Below are 18,710 nucleotides of genomic sequence, written 5' to 3'. Positions count from 1 at the left end.
ACAACCGCCGGTTGGGTGTAGCTTTTCCGAGCCCATCTTGATGAGGTCAGCTCCGATACCATCCTTATCAGCTGCTTTATTGGTCTTTAGCTGTTGGATGGCATCCTTAACTTCTCTCAAGGTGGGGGCTGGTTGGCTTCCATCCTCCGCTGAACTGACGTAATCATCTCATCCGCTGCCTTGACTTTCACTGCCTATACTCTCAGCACCATTCAAATGTTCCTCGTAGTGCTGCTTCCACCTTTCGATCACCACACGTTCGTCCGTCAAGATGCTCCCATCCCGGCACATTTCGGCTCGCGGCACGAAGCATTTGCGGGATGCGTTGAGCTTCTGGTAGAACTTGCGTGTTTCATGAGAACGGCACAGCTGTTCCATCTCCTCGCACTCCGCTTCTTCCAGGCGGCGTTTCTTCTCCTGAAAAAGGCGGGTCTGCTGTCTCCGCTTCCGCCTATAACGTTCCCCGTTCTGCCGAGTACCTTGCTGCAGCGCGACCGCCCGCTCCGCGTCCTTCTCCTCCAGAGTCTGTCTGCACTCTTCGTCGAACCAATCGTTCCGTCGACTTCGTCCCATATATCCGACGGTGTTCTCCGCTGCGTCGTTAATGGCTGCTTTGACTGTATTCCAGCAGTTCTCAAGAAGGGCACCATCGAGCTAACCCTCTTCCAGCAACGCTGCCTCGAGATACTGCGCGTATGCAGTGGCGACATCAGGTTGCTTCTGTCGCTCTAGGTCGTTCTGCGGCGTCGTCGGTACCGAACATTGTTGATGACGGATAGTTTTGGGCGCAGTTTCACCATCACCAGATATCCATATAGTCATATATCCTAACGTGGATAATGTCGGAGAAGTGCCGTACATCAATCAGAACGTTGGCGATTTGGGATTCTGTCTGCAGTGGTGATCTCCAGGTGTACCGATACGGGAGGCTGTGTTGGAAGTAGGTGCTGCCAATGGCCATATTCTTGGAGGCGGCGAAATCAATTAGTCGTAGGCCGTTTTCGTTCGTCAGCCGGTGAGCGCTGAACTTCCCAATAGTCGGTTTAAACTCCTCCTCTTGGCCAACCTGAGCGTTCAAATCTCCTATGATGATTTTGACGTCGTGGCTTGGGCAGCTGTCGTACTCACTTTCCAGCTGCGCGTAGAATGCGTCCTTATCATCATCAGTGCTTCTGGAGTGTGGGCTATGGACGTTGGTTATGCTGAAGTCGAAGAACCGGCCTTTGATCCTCAAACTGCACATTCTTTCATTGATCGGCCACCACCCGATCACGCGCCTTTGCATATCGCCCATCACTATGAAAGCTGTTCCTAGCTCGTGTGTGTTGCCGCAGCTCTGATAGATGGTATGATTACCTCCAAACGTTCGCACCATTGATCCCTTCCAACAAACCTCCTGCAGCGCTACGATGCCGAATCCACGGTCCTTGAGCACATCGGCGAGTATGCGTGTGCTCCCGATGAAGTTGAGAGATTTGCAGTTCCACGAACCGAGTTTCCAATCGCTAGTCCCTTTTCGTCGCAGTGGTCTTCGCCGATGGTTCCGGTCCGTACTCTCTTGTTGATTGTTCGTTGCTTATGATTTTTTAAAGGCTGGCTTGCAGGGCCTGACACCAAACCCCTAAATTTCCGGAGGACCATTCCTCCTTATTTCCGGTGGACCATGGTGCACAGTTTCACTTTAGAGTCCCTCGCTGGCACTCGGACGATGATCAGCCGCCCCTAACATCGAGAACAGACGCTGTTGTGAGCCGATCCTGACATGGAGAACAGACGCTCAATATGATTTGCACCTCCGGAGAGGAGCAAACCTCCTTCCCTGTCAGCATACGACCATAGTTCCCACTGGGTTGGTTACCCGATCTTTCCTAAGGTTGCTCGTATCCCGGCCAGCACCGCGGGGAGGTAGAGATAGGAGTTGCTGGGTAAGAGGCTAAGGACCGCGAGATGGGGTCTATTTTATTCCTTCAGGTACGCGAAGTACCAATGGTACGCTTTACCCAGCATTTGCCGTGCCGGAGAACAATTCCTCCTTATTCCCGGTGGACCATGGTGCACAGTTTCACTTAGAGTCCCTCGCTGGCACTCTGACGATGATCAGCCGCTCCTAACATGGAGAACAAACGCTGTTGTGAGCCGATCCTGACATGGAGAACAGACGCTCAGTAAGATTTGCGCCTACGGAGAGGAGCAAACCCCCCCTTTTCTGTCAGCATACGACCATAGTTCCCGCCGGGGTTGATTACCCGATCTTCCCTACGGTTTCTCGTATCCCGGCCAGCACCACGGAGAGGTAGGGATTGGAGTAGCTGGGTAAGAGGCTAAAGACCGCGAGATGGCGTCTATTTTATTCCTTCAGGTACGCGAAGTACCAATGGTACGCTTTACCCACCATTTGCCGTGCCTTAAATTAACTTAATAATTAACTTAAATAGAATATTATTCACTCTATTTACAGATAGGGGAAACAATTCCGCTAACCATTTCAAAAAATATTTATTTTAAAATATTTTAATGTTTTCGAGAAATTGGTTGAATCTCAAACTTAAAAATACAGTAATTATTTGTCTTGAGTCTAGAGGATCTACAACTGTATTTTATTTACATATTAGGAACATGCAAATAAACGCAATATTCAATCAATCTCACTGTTCTTTCAAATCGAAATATTATTTAAACTTGTAAAATTCAGTCAAATTTATTTGATTATCGAATGGTTATTCGTTTTTCGCCGCATATGATACAATCGATCGGGACCAGCTATGGCAGCTAATGCACGAACACGGTTTTCCGGATAAACTGACACGATTGATCAAAGCGACGATGGATCGGGTGATGTGCGTAGTTCGAGTTTCAGGGGCATTCTCGAGTCCCTTCGAAACCCGCAGAGGGTTACGGCAAGGTGATGGTCTTTCGTGTTTGCTATTCAACATCGCTTTGGAAGGGGTAATACGAAGAGCAGGGATTAACACGAGTGGTACAATTTTCAATAAGTCCGTCCAGCTATTTGGTTTCGCCGACGACATAGATATTATGGCACGTAACTTTGAGAAGATGGAGGAAGCCTACATCAGACTGAAGAGGGAAGCTAAGCGGATCGGACTAGTCATCAACACGTCGAAGACGAAGTACATGATAGGCAGAGGTTCAAGAGAAGACGATGTGAGCCACCCACCGCGAGTTTGCATCGGTGGTGACGAAATCGAGGTGGTAGAAGAATTTGTGTACTTGGGCTCACTGGTGACTGCCGAAAATGACACCAGCAGAGAAATTCGGAGACGCATAGTGGCTGGAAATCGTACGTACTTTGGACTCCGCAAGACGCTCCGATCGAATAGAGTTCGCCGCCGTACCAAACTGACAATCTACAAAACGCTAATTAGACCGGTAGTCCTCTACGGACACGAGACCTGGACGATGCTCGTGGAGGACCAACGCGCACTTGGAGTTTTCGAAAGGAAAGTGCTGCGTACCATTTATGGTGGGGTGCAGATGGCGGACGGTACGTGGAGGAGGCGAATGAACCACGAATTGCATCAGCTGTTGGGAGAACCATCCATCGTTCACACCGCGAAAATCGGACGACTGCGATGGGCCGGGCACGTAGCCAGAATGTCGGACAGTAACCCGGTGAAAATGGTTCTCGACAACGATCCGACGGGCACAAGAAGGCGAGGTGCGCAGCGGGCAAGGTGGATCGATCAGGTGGAAGATGACTGGCGGACCCTCCGTAGACTGCGTGGTTGGCGACGTGTAGCCATGGACCGAGCCGAATGGAGAAGACTCTTATATACCGCACAGGCCACTTCGGCCTTAGTCTGAATAAATAATAATAATAATGGTTATTCGTTTATTGGAATTTGTGGCAAATTTACAAACCGTCGAATTTTTTAAATTATTTGCTGTGGCATTTTCTTCTTCTTCTATGGCTCTACATTCCAACTGGAACTTAGCATGCTTTTCAACTTTTCAACAAGTGTTTTATTATGCCCGCCAATGGATGACTATGTATGTATCTTGTGTGGCAAGTACAATGGATACACTATGCCCAGGTAGTCAAGCATGTTTTCCACCCGACCGAGAATCGAACTTGCCATCTCCGGATTGTTCATCTCCGGCCTTTGCACGCAAGGCTAACAGGAGACCCTGTTGTGTATACTAAAGAATGCTCTAGAAGAAAACTACTTTGATACTCGGTAAAACAGGGGAGTGAGCGGTGGGTGGCTCTCCCAACAGCTGATGCAACTCGTGGTTCATTCGCCTTCTCCACGAACCAAGTGCGCGTTGGTCCTCCACGAGCATCGTCTGATAAGCGTTTTGTAGGCTACGCTCTTCAGTCTAATGTAGGCTTCCTCCATCTTCTCAAAGTTACGTGCCATAATATCTACGTTATCGGCGAAACCAAATAACTGGACGGACTTCGTGAATATCGTACCACTTTTAAATGTGGGAAAGTAAATAAAATAAATAGGTACATAAACATAAATATATGAATAGGAATATATTTCATAAGTAACGAAACGATCCTTAGCTGTGCCGAATAATCTGCTCTGGTTACAATTAAAGTGTAATGCATGATTTGTCATGCTGTACAGAGAGTAAATCATAAGTATCCACAATCTCACCCTATTTCAGTGATATGATCGGAAAACTGCATTGCAATGCTTGTGATACAACCGCGTCTGAGTCACTTTTCACCGGCATTATGCATGACCAGACCATCTTCCATGTTGTGACCTGATACCATCGAACCAAGATAATGCTACTGACTGTGAGTTGTGCGCTGCATTGTTAGATCGTGTGCATATTTCATGTTTGCCTGCAACCACGAAATCGCTCCAGCCAAGCGAGATTATCACAAGACAAGAACAATAAAAAATAATAATTACATGTTGCGTCGGATATCAGCTCTAAGACATGTTGCATCTTTGCGGTGTCGCTTTATGGGTCCAATGAAAGGACGGGATGAACATATGTATGTGGATGGTTTGATGGGATATGAAGCGTTTCGTTGCTGGCGCTGTGCAGGTTAGCGTGAGCTTGGTGAATGATGATCATTATAATTTACCTCAAATTTATGGTTCGGTAGCTAATGAGATGAAAACACTGTGATAAGTCCGTATATTACGATAATAGTACATACGTAAGATTCGAAAGCTTGTGCATGGTAAAGTTCATCATCTGACTGAAAAAAAGAATAATTAAAGAATACTCTTCCGCTACCTTTTTTTATTATTATCTGAAAATTTGCAGGTTTCTATATATGACAAAATATACATATATACAGAATTCTCGCTTAACTTTTCAAAAGGACCTAAGTAACATTTTTTCATGAATTAATTTGAGTACAGCAAAGAAAAGCTTTCATGTTATTCTGATATTTGCGCTATTCAAATTAATTCATGAAAAAAATGTTACTTAGGTCCTTTTGAAAAGTTAAGCGAGAATTGTTCATTTTTTCATTCTAGAACTTACTATGTTTTGAATCGTGCCTGTGAAGTCAGTTCTAATTAAACTATTTTTTATGTTTCTGATGATGCATTTACACTTGTTTTGCACAGTGGTGCGAACAAAATATGGTCCCCAACATAAAATGAGCTAGAAAAACGTGATTTGTCAAACCTCCTCGGTGGAGGCCGCCTATCCGAATCAGTTTTTTTTTCAACTTGTATACAAGTGCGATAGTTTTGTTTTCATGGTTTGTTATGATTCGAAGATGTTTTTGCCTCTCTTTTATCGTTGTTCGTTATCTATCAAGAGCGATTTCTGCAAACCCTGATATTAGCAATAAACAATGAATCGACTGCTTTGAGCGTGCTTACAGCGGCACACTAGGAGTTAACTTCCTGAAATCAGTATGGCGAAAGGCATCTAAGGTTCGATTTCTCAAAATTAAGCACTTTAATCGAAAAAATATTTGGTAGGCGTAGTAGCGGACACCATCCCTCATAACCGATACCAAATAGTTTTTCATGAAAAGTTCCTAATTTTGAGAAAACCAACGTTAGATGTCTTTCGCCATACAAATTTCTGGCAATTAACTCTTGCTGGCTATTTTGTGCATATACTATAGCGCCTGGATGTGGCTGCGGCGAGTAGAAAATCAGCCACTGCCAATAATTCATTACAAACCGTCCCATATTTTTTTTCACAGAAAATTAAAAACTTTCTACGAAAAAATCAACAAAGAGCAAAAAAAAATATGAAAATTTCCATAAAGAAATCTAAAAAAGCAATAAAACTGAGCATTTTTTAGATAAAATTTTATTGCTTAAAAAAATCCTTTTTATGGATTTTTTTTTATTATTTTTTATTGCTCTTTATTTTTATTTATATCTTTATTAATTAAAGCTAATATTGATTTTCTTTATGGAAATTTTGTATTTTTCCGTGGAACATTTTGATTTCTTTAAGAAAAATTCTTCTTTTAAAATAGCAATTTTTACTTTTAACAGTGCTTATTTATTTTGGCTCCAACTCCTAGCCACCTCGTGGCGCTGACCGGGATACGAGCGAGCAACTTTAGGGAAGATCGGGCAACCAACCCCGGTGGGAACTGACAGGGAAGACACCGAAGATTCTACAAATACCAAGAAAGGCAAAAGTAGAGCAAACGGATTGATTCAACGGCAACAGACCCGGCAACGAATAAAGGACAACGATTGGAAAGTCGGATCTTGGAACGTGAGAACTTTGAATGAACCCACACGTGTTGGGCTCCTGGTTCGTGAGCTACAGGCAGAAGGTCGGCGTGAGTGTAGCAGCAATCCAGGAAACACGGTGGCCCAGAACTGAAGAACGTGAATTCCGGGCGGTGGATCCCATAGCGAACATTTCATTCAAGTACCACATCTACTATAGCGGCGGTGACATAGCAGAACGAGGAGTTGGCTTCATGGTGATCGGGACGCATATGAAGCGTGTTATCCGGTGGAAGCCGATAATCGACCGCATTTGCGTGTTGAGAATGAAGGGCAAATTCTTCAATTATAGCCTAATCAGCATCTATGCCCCAACGAACGATAAACCAGATGACGTGAAGGATGAGTTCTATGATAGCCTTGGTAAGGCCTACGGAGAGTGCCCAACACACGATGTAAAGATTGTCATCGGGGATGCAAATGCGCAGATCGGAAGAGAAAGTTTCTTTCGCCCTGTCATTGGTACGGAAAGCCTTCATTCCGCTACCAACGATAATGGTCTGCGACTTGTAACCTTTGCTGCTGCTAGAGTGATGGCAATAAGCAGAACCTACTTCGCACGTAAGAATATCCGCAAACACACCTGGCAACATCCGAGTGGAGACACTTGCTCACAGATAGACCATGTGCTGGTCGACGGGCGACATTTCTCGGATGTAAGGTCATTCAGAGGTCCGAACATCGACTCGGATCACTATCTTGTAGTTGCAAAAATTCTGGCGCGACTTTCCAGCTTCACGAATTCACGAAACAACAGAACGATGCATTTCAATATCCAACGCTTGTCAGGTGAAGGAGTTGCTGAACAGTACCACCAGAAGCAGAACGAGCGGATAGGATATGCCACCGGATCTGTCAACGTCAGCAGATTGTGGGAAAATATCCACGAAGCTGTGATTACAGCGACGCCAACGAAATAGTTGATTTGATGAGGAGCGCCAGCGAGTGACGGACGAGAAAAATGTTGCTAGGAGTCGAATGCTAGTGGCTCGTACTCGTTCCAACAGAGAGCGGTACAGTGTAGCAAGGGCAGAGGAGAAACGAATCCACCCCAGGAAAAACAGGCAACACGAAGAGAGTGTGATAGCTGAAGCGCAGGAGAACATGGATAGATACGAAATGCGGAAGTTTTACGCGACTGTCAATGGCGCGCGGCATAAGACTGAGCCAGTGCCCGCCATGTGCATCGACCGAGAGCAGGGCTGGTAGCGAGTCACTTTTTAGTGACTTGGTCACTATTTTGAGTCTAGTCACTAAAAAGTCACTATTTACTTCCAAAAGTCACTAAAGTCACTATTTTTCGGAAAATGGTCACTAAAGTCACTATTTTCGCACCGCAGATTGCAATCAAGTTCAAATCGGATTGGAACCAATTTTAACGGCTGCAGGTGAGCCTAAATGCTCTCCGCTGATAGTAAAAACAGCTGTATCAAACGATAATGCTTACATATGTCAAGTGAGGCTCAGGGAGAATAATCAGCGATAATAGGAAGTCAATGATGGAATACATTTCAATTGGTTATGATTATTGAATCTGCCTTGTGATTCTTCCGGATTCAATAAAAGTCTCAATAAAAGAATTGGGAAGATTTGTCAGGAGTTATTCAAGCACAGGTCAGGTTAGAATCTAACCGTTAGATGGTCATTTTAGCTAATGAGGGTGTTCATTTTTACTGGAAAAATTTCTTCACCTCTGCTTAACTCCTAAGTGGTGCTTCGTAGGTTGTTGTATCAAAACATTGATTTTGCTACCACACGCACATTCGATTCTGTATCATGTTCACAGTGTCCTCCGAAAATTTAAGATGATTTGGATAAAGAATTCCCTTGTAAAATAAAAGGCCGATATAAATGTTCAAAACATATTTTTCTTACTCCGGATTTTTTTGCTCAAAAATAATAATTTAAGGGGACAAAAATGTTTTTTTTTAAATTTTCATGAATATTCAAAACATTGTTTAACAAATCCGTGGATTTTTTAAAAATGTTATACATTTTAATTTTTTTTTCTAAATGCTCCAAAAATAACTAGTGTGGAGGTGAGAATCTGTCATTTAGATTTAAGTCTCCCATTTTTTAAAACTTTGGTTGTTTCCCGTTTAAAAGTTATAATTTACTAGAATTTCCGGATTTCGAATCAGAAAATCATGGTTCTAAAATTCTAAAAAAGCTTTTAAATTTTCTTCGACAAGCCACGTCAAGCTCGAAACCCAAAAAATTTATTAAATTTGTTATTCAACCGCTATGTCAATGGAAACATCTTATTTTAAACATTTCTTTATAATTTTGATTTCTTCAAATTTAAGAATCCAGGGAAAATTCATTAATTACGTAACGTAAAAGTTGGTCATATTTATTCCCCCTCCTTCCTATGTCACACTTTTTGTATGAAACATCCAAAAAAATGAATGGATCCGCACACTTTAGGAACCCACTCTCCCCTCCTTCAAGCGCTACTAGAGATGTCGCAAATTAATCGATTACTTCGATTTATCGATTAATCGTTGTGATAATCGATTAACTTTGAATCGGGAAAAAATGGGATAATTATGTGTAGAACGGCAGTCCAGAACTTGCTTCAAAATCGTTGTTAAAATTATAAACATAATTTTGTGTAACAACTTGAAACTCAACCTGTTCTCCTGTAGCCGGGACCTTTACGTAGTGTGTTAAGAAATAAGATTTCCCATGGTCATAAAAATTGTTAGCTTCTGGCTGACCCAACGAGAACCTTACTCAATATCCAACACTGTGGTACTTATCAGTGTGTCGTTAAGCCTCTTGCTAAGTTTCATCCTCTCCCTAGTTACGTTAAAGATGGGCCTGATCTTGATAACATTCCAAATTTCGAACGAAAAGCATGATCCATCTACGAATTATAAGATGTTAACGTAATTTGCAGTTCACTAGTTATAAACATCATATAGAAGTCACTATTTGGTTACTTTTTCTAAACTAAAAGTCACTATTTGGTCACTTTTTTCGTCATCGTTGGTCACTATTTTGAACGGCATTCATCGCTACCAGCCCTGCGAGAGGGTAATTTGCTGACAGACAAAACTTTTGTGGCAGCCAGGTGGAAGGCGCACTTCGAAGTATTATTGAACGGTGAAAATGAAAGTGTATTAAGGAGCAGGATGGAGATAGTCGGCGACGGTCAAGCTGTGGAACCACCAACGCTGGACGAGGTTAAGAAGGCTCTAAACGAGCTGAAAAACAGTAAAGCTGCTGGAAAGGAGATCCCTGTCGAGCTTCTCAAACACGGAAATGAGCAGCTGCATCAATCAATCCACCACATTACCCAGAAAATATGGGAAGATGAAGAACTGCCTGCCGGCTGGTTGGATGGCCTCATATGCCCAATCTATAAGAAAGGGCACAGACTAGAGTGTGCCAATTACAGAGGGATCACCCTTCTGAACTCGGCGTACAAAATGCTGTCGCGTATCCTGTTTAACAGACTGAGACCGCTCGAGGAGTCCTTCGTCGGTGAATACCAGGCAGGTTTTCGTGAGGGCCGATCAACGACGGATCAGATGTTTAGCCTGCGGATGATTCTTGATAATTTCCGGCGAAACTGATTAGACTGATACGTGCAACGCTGGATGGCTCGAAATCAAGTATTCGGATTGCAGATGAAGTGTCAACCTCGTTTGTGACCTTAGACGGATTGAAGCAGGGTGATGCACTTTCGAATTTATTGTTCAACATTGCACTCGAAGGCGCTATTAGGAGATCTGGCGTGCAGAGGAACGGCACTATCATAACACAGTCGCATATGCTCCTGGGCTTTGCGGACGACATCGACCTTATTGGAATCGATCGCAGAGCAGTAGTGGAGGCTTTTGTCCCACTGAAGAGGGAGACGGCGAAGGTAGGCTTAACCATTAATTCTACCAAGACAAAGTACATGGTAGCAGGTAGAGATAGGGGAAAACCTAGTGGTGTTGGTGCTGAGGTAGTGCTTAATGGGGATGTGTTTGAATTTGTTGAAGAATTTGTTTACCTTGGAACGCTTGTGATATGTGACAATGACGTTTCCCGTGAAGTGAAAAGACATATTGCTGCTGCGAAAAGGGCTTTTTATGGATTACGTAACCAGCATAGGTCCCGCAACATGCAGACGGAAACGTAATCTGCTCTATACAAAACTCTGATTCTACCAGTGGCCCTTTATGGACATGAAGCATGGACGTTATAAGAGGCGGACCGGAGAGCTTTCGGGGTTTTCGAGCGAAAAGTGCTGCGTATAAAACTCGAAGGGAAACTAGAAAATGGTGTTTGGCGCAGACACATGAATCATGAGATGTATAAAGTATATAAAGAAGAAAATATTGTGAATCGTGTAAAATACGGCAGACTTCAGTGGGCTGGTCACTTAGTGCGAATGTCGGAAGAAAGAATAGCGAAAACAATATTCAACAGAGACCCAAATAGAGGCCGGCGACTTCGTGGAAGGCCACGAACACGCTGGCTGCACGCGGTGGAATCGGACCTGGGGACCCTGAACGTTCGGGGAAACTGGAGGAACATCGCCCAAGACCGATGATTATGGAGCTCTACAATACACCATGCATAAGTGTATCGATGTTGTAGCCAACCAGGTATCCAGGTAGGTATTTATTTTTGATTTGTGGAAATTTTTAATTGTTTATGGGAATTTTGAATTTTTTGTGGAAATTTTAATTTTATTTATTGCTCATACCCTGGTTTTTTTATTGGCAATTTCCTAATTTTTTAATGAAAAATTTCTAATTATTCATGGAAATTTTATTTTGCTGCCATTTTGTATAGTCAAAATGAAACTTACAGCATTGATCACAATTAATTTCCCCAATAAAAATTTGATTGAACTTTGAAAAGCACTCCCGAATTATGGATTTAGGGTAGCGAACTGAAATGCAGCGCAATACTTTTGCAAACTTGATTGATTCCTCGCAGCATTCCTTTAGAGCCATTAATCTCTAAGATAAGTATTTTACCAGCAAGGGGTCAAATAGAACTCGAGGTGAGTTAACTGTTTGTAAACTAACGCACTCAGTCAACCTTCACCTGAAAATTCAATTGTTGTATGTACAACGCATGTAATCGAACTGTAAGGAAAACCTGGGTTCAACATTCCATTAGTTCAACAATAATCGACCGACTTTTCTAACATCAAGAAGCAGCCGCCATGGGTATTACACAACACTGATTTAATTCGCCCCAGCCAACCCTCCGGAAGGGTAGGGTAGGGCAATAAGCAATCAACACTCAACAATTCCATTATATGACTGTCTACAGTCGACTAATTCTGCAAAAACTGTGTTGATGTTTTTCTTTTCACTCTTTACTTCCATTTTCATTACGCTGTGCCTTCAAACAATGAAAAACCGACTAATGAATGAACTTGAACGTTAACTCTATTGGGATTTTCCTTCTTGTTTCTCGCGATTTTTGTATCAATAAAACCTGAGAGTGAGATCAAAGTACCGGGGCATAGCGGCATAGTCAACCTGAAAAAGATGCTACGATGCACATTATAAGAAAAGTGGTGGAGGCGTAGTATATTGCATAATTAGGGGTTGGAAGAGGAAAATAAAAATCTATAGGTCCATATTACCAAAAATACAAATTAGTTTTTGCTGGAGACATCTGGTTACAATATTATCCCTATTTATGAATAATCTTTATCGCATGAGATTTTTAGTGTCTCGTACTACTTCAATGGCTCTACATTTCCACTGAAACTTGCCCTGCTTTTTCAACTTAGTATTCTATTAGCATTTTCTCAGTTATTAATTAAAAGCTTTTCTATGCCCGCCATCGCATGAGTATGTATATTGTGTGGCAAGTACAATGGATACTATGCGTCGAGAATGTTTCCAAGGCAAATTATTATTAAAAGCTCCGCTCAGACGTGTAGTTTTGCAAATCGTTCAACAGGACGATGCCTACATCAATGATTACTCGAGACAGTGCAGAAGACTCCACGTGTCTAATTCAATCGAGTTTCATATCACCTAATTCCGTGACCTGTATTTTGACGAGACCGGTACCAACAAGGACTTACTCAGATTATTCCATAGTAGGTATGTATTTATACTGACCTGGCAATAATAGAGTACACCCAATATTTTTTTTACACGGTTGGTATTCTTTAATTTCCCGGTAACCTGATTTTTCACAGCTTTTCAAATACCACTTGAATTTTCTTTGATTTTTTGTGATTTTTTTCATGGGGTTAACTCATAGTTTCATCAACGCTAACGGTCGTAATCAACTAAAACCCACCCGTGTAAAAAAAGAATCGGGTGTAGTCAAATGTTGCTCTGAGCTTCTTATGCACAATGGCTTCAGTGGCTGTGAGGCCATCTTCAGTATCTCGTACTTCACTCGACAAATAAGACAAGAATGTCTTCAAATTTACAAAGCATTTACCTTTTCAGACATCAGAGAAGGTTTTCCTCATGGCTGCTAAAACAATCGGCTGTTGGTGTCATCATTTCGCTAATTAGATTATTGTGCTAATGCCTACCTACTGCATATTTGTTTCAGTAAAGCATTAACAGCACATCGCACAAAGAGCGCCGTTGGCCGTCTTGTGAAAACAACAATGCCTCATAAACTTGATTGAGAATAGGTCATTCACAGTTTTCCCTAACCCTTGACGTATTTTTCTCCTCCCTCATTCTCATTGCAGAAGTACGATATTTATCCGGCGAGCCAGACTACAAATCAGTCAACCTTACCTGGGAGGTGGAACCGTTGCGCGACGACGGCGAACAAGATGAGCAACACCGGCAGCACAAAGCTGCGCGCGGAAACCGCCAGCAACGGTCGTTCAACGTTTACTACTGCGAGCTACAAAACTGGGGACCCCACCGTTGCCGATCGAAAACACTGATGGACAATTCGGAGGAGAGCGGGTGAATTTGGATCATTTAAGGGGTCTTTAATGGGACGGATTGACGATTTGATCATTGTTCACAGGGACATAAGCAAGCAATACTCGATGACGGTGAAGAACCTAAGGATGGCTACCAAGTATTCATTTCATGTGAAACCACAAATCAAACCAGGGGATCAGAAGATCAGTGGCCGATCGGAACTCAACAGTGACGAGTTTGATGGGAATTCTATTAATCTTGGACAGACGATCATCATTCCAACGAAGGGATGTAAGTATAGTTCTTCAATTCCAGAGTAATCCATTGTGCATTTAATTATTTGCTTGGTTAAGAACGATTCAAAATATTCGTTTTAAGAGTAGAGTAACGTAAGGTGAGTCGACTAACCTTGCCTGTGCGATTCCCTGTGTCGAATGTAGTCAGAAGAGTCGCTATGAATGAAATTAATTGGATTCTAACAGTCAATGGATAGCAACGGTTGCCGTTGTTCGGTAACTTTTTGGCTATGACTACAGTTGTAATGCTTTGAGCATCGTCTTGCGTTAAAGAATTAAAACGATGAAAGTTAAAAAAAAATTAAACTTATTTCATAACACTGCTTTTTGCAGTTGCAATATACCTATGATGATATACCTATGCTTGAAATACAGAATATACAGATTGTGTCACCCTCTGTTGAATTTTGGGGTAATAAAAGAGGCTATGTAAAAAATCGGATTTTTTAATTTTAAGTTTTTTTTTATTTATTACACAAATATGAATAAGTTCATGCCTTCGAAAGGCAGAGGCTTCGTGGCCGTACGGTTGGCGACGTCAATTGTCTAGACGCATGTGCTGTGGAGTGTGGGTTCGATTCCCGCCCCGGTAAGAAGAAAACTTTTCGTGAAGCGAAAAGTTCTCCACTGGTCCATTGGGTGTTGTGTAAATGTCCTGTCCGTTGTCTCATACTAGATGTTAAGTGTTCAGTCTGTGCGACCTCTGGTCGAGGACGGCGATTCTGTCTTTTTTCCCCGGACATTTGAGTAATATAATTACCAATGTGCAATTTACTGTTAAATTCCTAAAAATCAGAAGCTGATCATTTGTCATAAATTTACACATTAGGATTTCTTCTAACAAGTTGTTCGAACAGAGGAGCTTTGATTTCACTTATTACTAGGATGCACTCAATGTTAAAAGCATACAAACATATGGTGCAATGAACCAAATTTGGCAGTCGTTTGTTGTAAGTATCAAATATCATATGATTTGGTTTATGTTTTGTTCGCATAACTTGTTTGAAGAAATCCTGACGTGCAAATTTATGACAAGTGTTCAGCTTTTGATTTTTAAGAATTTAACGGTTAATCGCACTTTGGCAATTATATCACTCAAATGTCCAGGGAAAAATAGGAATAATAAATAATAATTAGCAATGATTTGTCATAGTTTTCGGCGTTTATATCTCTTGTTTTTTTTTTCAAAATTGAAAATAGCCCAAACAGACTTAATAGACTTGAGCCACCTCAAATTTTTCTCCGGATTAGCTGGAAATTTGACAGGAAGCTTATTTTAGCATAAGAATTGTGATTCTTGGCTGACCGGTTGAATTTTTTGATACTTTTTGAAAACATGAAGAGGTCTAATATACATAGTGATCACCAGGCGATCCGGTATAGTGTTGGAACACGAATGCCGACGGTACGACGAGATATTAGGACTAGTGGGCGAAAATGAAAGATGAAGGATTTTGACAAGGAGCTTTTCATCGAAGCACTTCGAGTAAACAGCGACGCAACAAATCTGGAAGCAGATGAACTAACGGAAACGTTAGCGAAGGCTTGCGATGCGTCGATGCCGAGGAAAATGGATCCATTGAACAGCCGACGCCCATATTACTGGTGGAATGAATAAGAATTGTGATTCTGGACTGACCGGTTGATTTTTTGATACTTTTTGAACACATGAAGAGGTCTAATGTGTATAATCCTCCAACTCTCTAATACTAACTCTCTACACCCAACCGGCGGTTGTTAAATTTTTGAACAATTCTGTATAAGAATCTACCAAAACCAAGAACTACCAAGAACTGGGCATATGCGAAATTGTTAGATTCCTATACAAAAAATGTAAGAAAAGTTTACATAACTGTTAGATTATTATACAATATTTGTATAAGAATCTAGCAATTTCGCATATGCCCAGTTCTTATACAGGTTAAGTCGAGTCAAGTACAAGACACTGAAGACGACCACACAGTTGTGGTCGAAATACGTATCTGCAAAGATAACGAAAATTAACTGGTGGAATTAAATGGACAGTACTTAATTCGTCTTAGACGGTTGAATACATTCCACTAAAAGAGCTATATATATTTTTCTGAGGTTTTGGTAGATTCTCATACAGAATTGTTAGAAAATCTAACAACCGCCGGTTGGGTGTAGTTTATATTCCTCACCATGCGACGGACTGCAGAACGTGTCATCGATGATGATGACTTCCTGCTATCTCTGCTAAATGTACTAACAGTACCTTCGTTGCACAGCCTGACGTCCAGCTTCGCCAACGCATCCAGCAAACTGTAACCTCTTGGGTTAGTCAGTCTGATTCCTTACTTTGGGCAAGTGTCGCTAAAGTCGCCTCCGATGATTACCGGTTTTCGGCCTATCAGCTTCTCCGTGAGTGCGTCCAGCATCCGATTATACTGCTCCAAAGTCCGCGTTGGGGATGCGTAGCAGCTACACACGAAGATCCCGTTTATTTTGGAGATTACGAAACCTTCGCTTGAGTTGTCTACCACTTCTTTAATAGAGAATTTGCCCATCACTTGGATAGCCGCTATCCCCGATGAATCCGCCACCCAGTTGCCATTGTCAGAAGGGATCCGGTACGGTTCAGCAATAATTGCCACGTCACACATTGCTTCTGTTGCTGTTTTTTTTTTAAATCTAAAGCAACCAAATGAAGCATCCACCGGATATAATTATGTCTTCGCTATTGGATGATGTAGTTTTGAAACAAAAATATTTCCCCCATCCAGCTGGAGACTGCTTTTTCTCCTTGGTGGGTGGTTTCATTACTGGGGGTGGCACGAGCACGTGTCTGTCTTTCTCGTCAATGACTGGATGACGGTAATTTGAGCCTTAATCCTGGCTAGCCATCGCCTTCTTGGCATTGGAAGCCACCCTTTCGGTCCTCTGGCTTGCACAGCAGGCATCTTGGTTGCTTCGTGCAGTCCCTAGCAACGTCCCGAGTAGCACACATATTGTAGATCGGTTTCTGTAACCCTTATGCGACCGAATTGGCGAATCTCAACGGGCCACCGACCATCCTACTTTCACTTTGCCTGCCTTCATCATTTCGTTGGCAGCCTCTGTCGGTGGTCGTATCGCGTAGGCCTACGTTCTCTTCAGTCGAATCGTCATCTGCACTTCCCCCAGCTTGCATTGTGAGGCCAATGAATCCCTCAGTTCGTCTTCCGTCGTGATCTTGTCCAGGAGTGGCATTGCGCACCTCGACTCGAAACGAGCAAATCATGCAAACTGTCATACGAAAGAGCGCAATGAGGCCCCAGGTCTTGCACACTTCCTGCGGTAGAGCTCTTACGTTACCTTCACTGCCCAATGAATTGTCAATGAGCTTCCGGAAGGTCGAGCTCTTGTTCGTAGGATCCTTCTTCAGCTCGAATAGAAACTCCCCCTTTTGGGTACGCCTAGTTCTCATTACTTTCTCACCCAAGTATTTTGGCTCCGGGTCTTCTCTCATCTTCTTCAGGATCGCTGCGTACGACGTTTTATCGCTCGCTTCTACGATTCTACGATCGCTTGACTCTCTCCCGAAGAAAACGACGTTTTTCTTTTTTATTCTGTTCCATTCTCGTTTCCACATTCTCCATTTGTTTCTTCCCGTTTTCACGCTGGCTTTCCATGGTATGCCAGTTACCATCCTTGACGCGTTCCGCTGCTTTTTCGTGACTTTCTGCTCTCCGGGCAAGTCCCTTCCTCGCTTTTCCGTACGAGGACTCTTAGGTGCCTGGTGTGTTTCAACTGCTGTATGCTCCACAGCTTCTTTCAGCACCTTTTCAGCTGCTTCGGCTCTCTTTTTCAGCACGATCTGTTCGTGTTCGGCTGCTTTAACGGCGGACTTGATGCTCGTCACTAGAAGCTTGATCTTAGTGTAACCATTGTGCTTGTCCTTCACGAACTCATAAAGCTCGTTGACTCGCTTCAGCACCTAAATCAGGTTAGACTTCCTAAGCTGTAGCTCATCCTGGATAGTTCATTTATTTAGTTTACATCTAAACAGATAATACTGAATCATCAATTTGACGCCACAATACACGGTTCGAGGCCGCATCTCTCCATCCTCGAATACGCCCCACGCTCGCCAAGTCGTTTTGCACCTGGTCTGCCCATCTCGCTCGCTGCGCTCCACGTAGCCTCGTACCTGCCGGATCGGAAGCGAACACCATCTTTGCAGGATTGCTGTCCAGCATTCTTGCAACATGCCCTGCCCATCGTACCCTTCCGGCTTTAGCTACCTTCTAGATACTGGGTTCGCCGTAGAGCTGGGCGAGCTCATGGTTCATTCTTCGCCGCCACACACCGCCAAAGATGGTCCTAAGCTCCCGTCTCTCGAATGCTCCGAGGATTGTTCATGTTTCATGTCCGTAGAGGACTACCGGTCTTATCAGCGTCTTGTACATGACACATTTGGTGCGGTGGTGAATCTTTTTTGACCGCAGTTGCTTATGGAGCCCGTAGTAGGTCCGACTTCCACAGATGATGCGCCTTCGTATTTCACGACTAACATTGTTATCAGCCGTTAGCAAGGATCCAAGGTAGACGAATTCCTCGACCACCTCGAAGGTATCCCCGTTTATCGTAACACTGCTTGGCAGGCGGACCCTGTTGCGCTCGGTTCCGCCCACTAGCATGTACTTTGTCTTCAATGCATTCACCACCCGTCTAACTTTTGTTGCTTAACGTTTCAGGCGGGTGTACAGTTCTGCTACCTTTGTAAATGTTCTGCCGACAATGTCCATGTCATTCGCGAAACAAATAAATTGACTGGATCTGTTGAAAATCGTACCCCAGCTGTTACACTCGGCTCTCCGCATGACACCTTCTAGCGCTATGTT

The 18,710-nt window shown here is 43.1% G+C and overlaps 1 protein-coding gene across 1 annotated transcript in view; it reads left to right on the top strand.

The window, feature by feature from the left end:
• Positions 1–18,710, top strand: part of LOC134213805 (uncharacterized) — a 94,977-nt gene that overhangs the window by 71,294 nt on the left and 4,973 nt on the right. The window contains exons 2-3 of the mRNA XM_062693157.1: positions 13,384–13,609; positions 13,674–13,861. Of these exons, the coding sequence (XP_062549141.1) occupies positions 13,384–13,609; positions 13,674–13,861 (414 nt within the window). The remainder of the gene's footprint in view (positions 1–13,383; positions 13,610–13,673; positions 13,862–18,710) is intronic.

This window comes from Armigeres subalbatus, chromosome 2 (genome assembly GCF_024139115.2).
Source record: "Armigeres subalbatus isolate Guangzhou_Male chromosome 2, GZ_Asu_2, whole genome shotgun sequence".
NCBI classification, from domain to species: domain Eukaryota; kingdom Metazoa; phylum Arthropoda; class Insecta; order Diptera; family Culicidae; genus Armigeres; species Armigeres subalbatus.
Note: the sequence above shows the minus strand (reverse complement) of the source record. Positions and strands in the feature narration are given on the sequence as shown.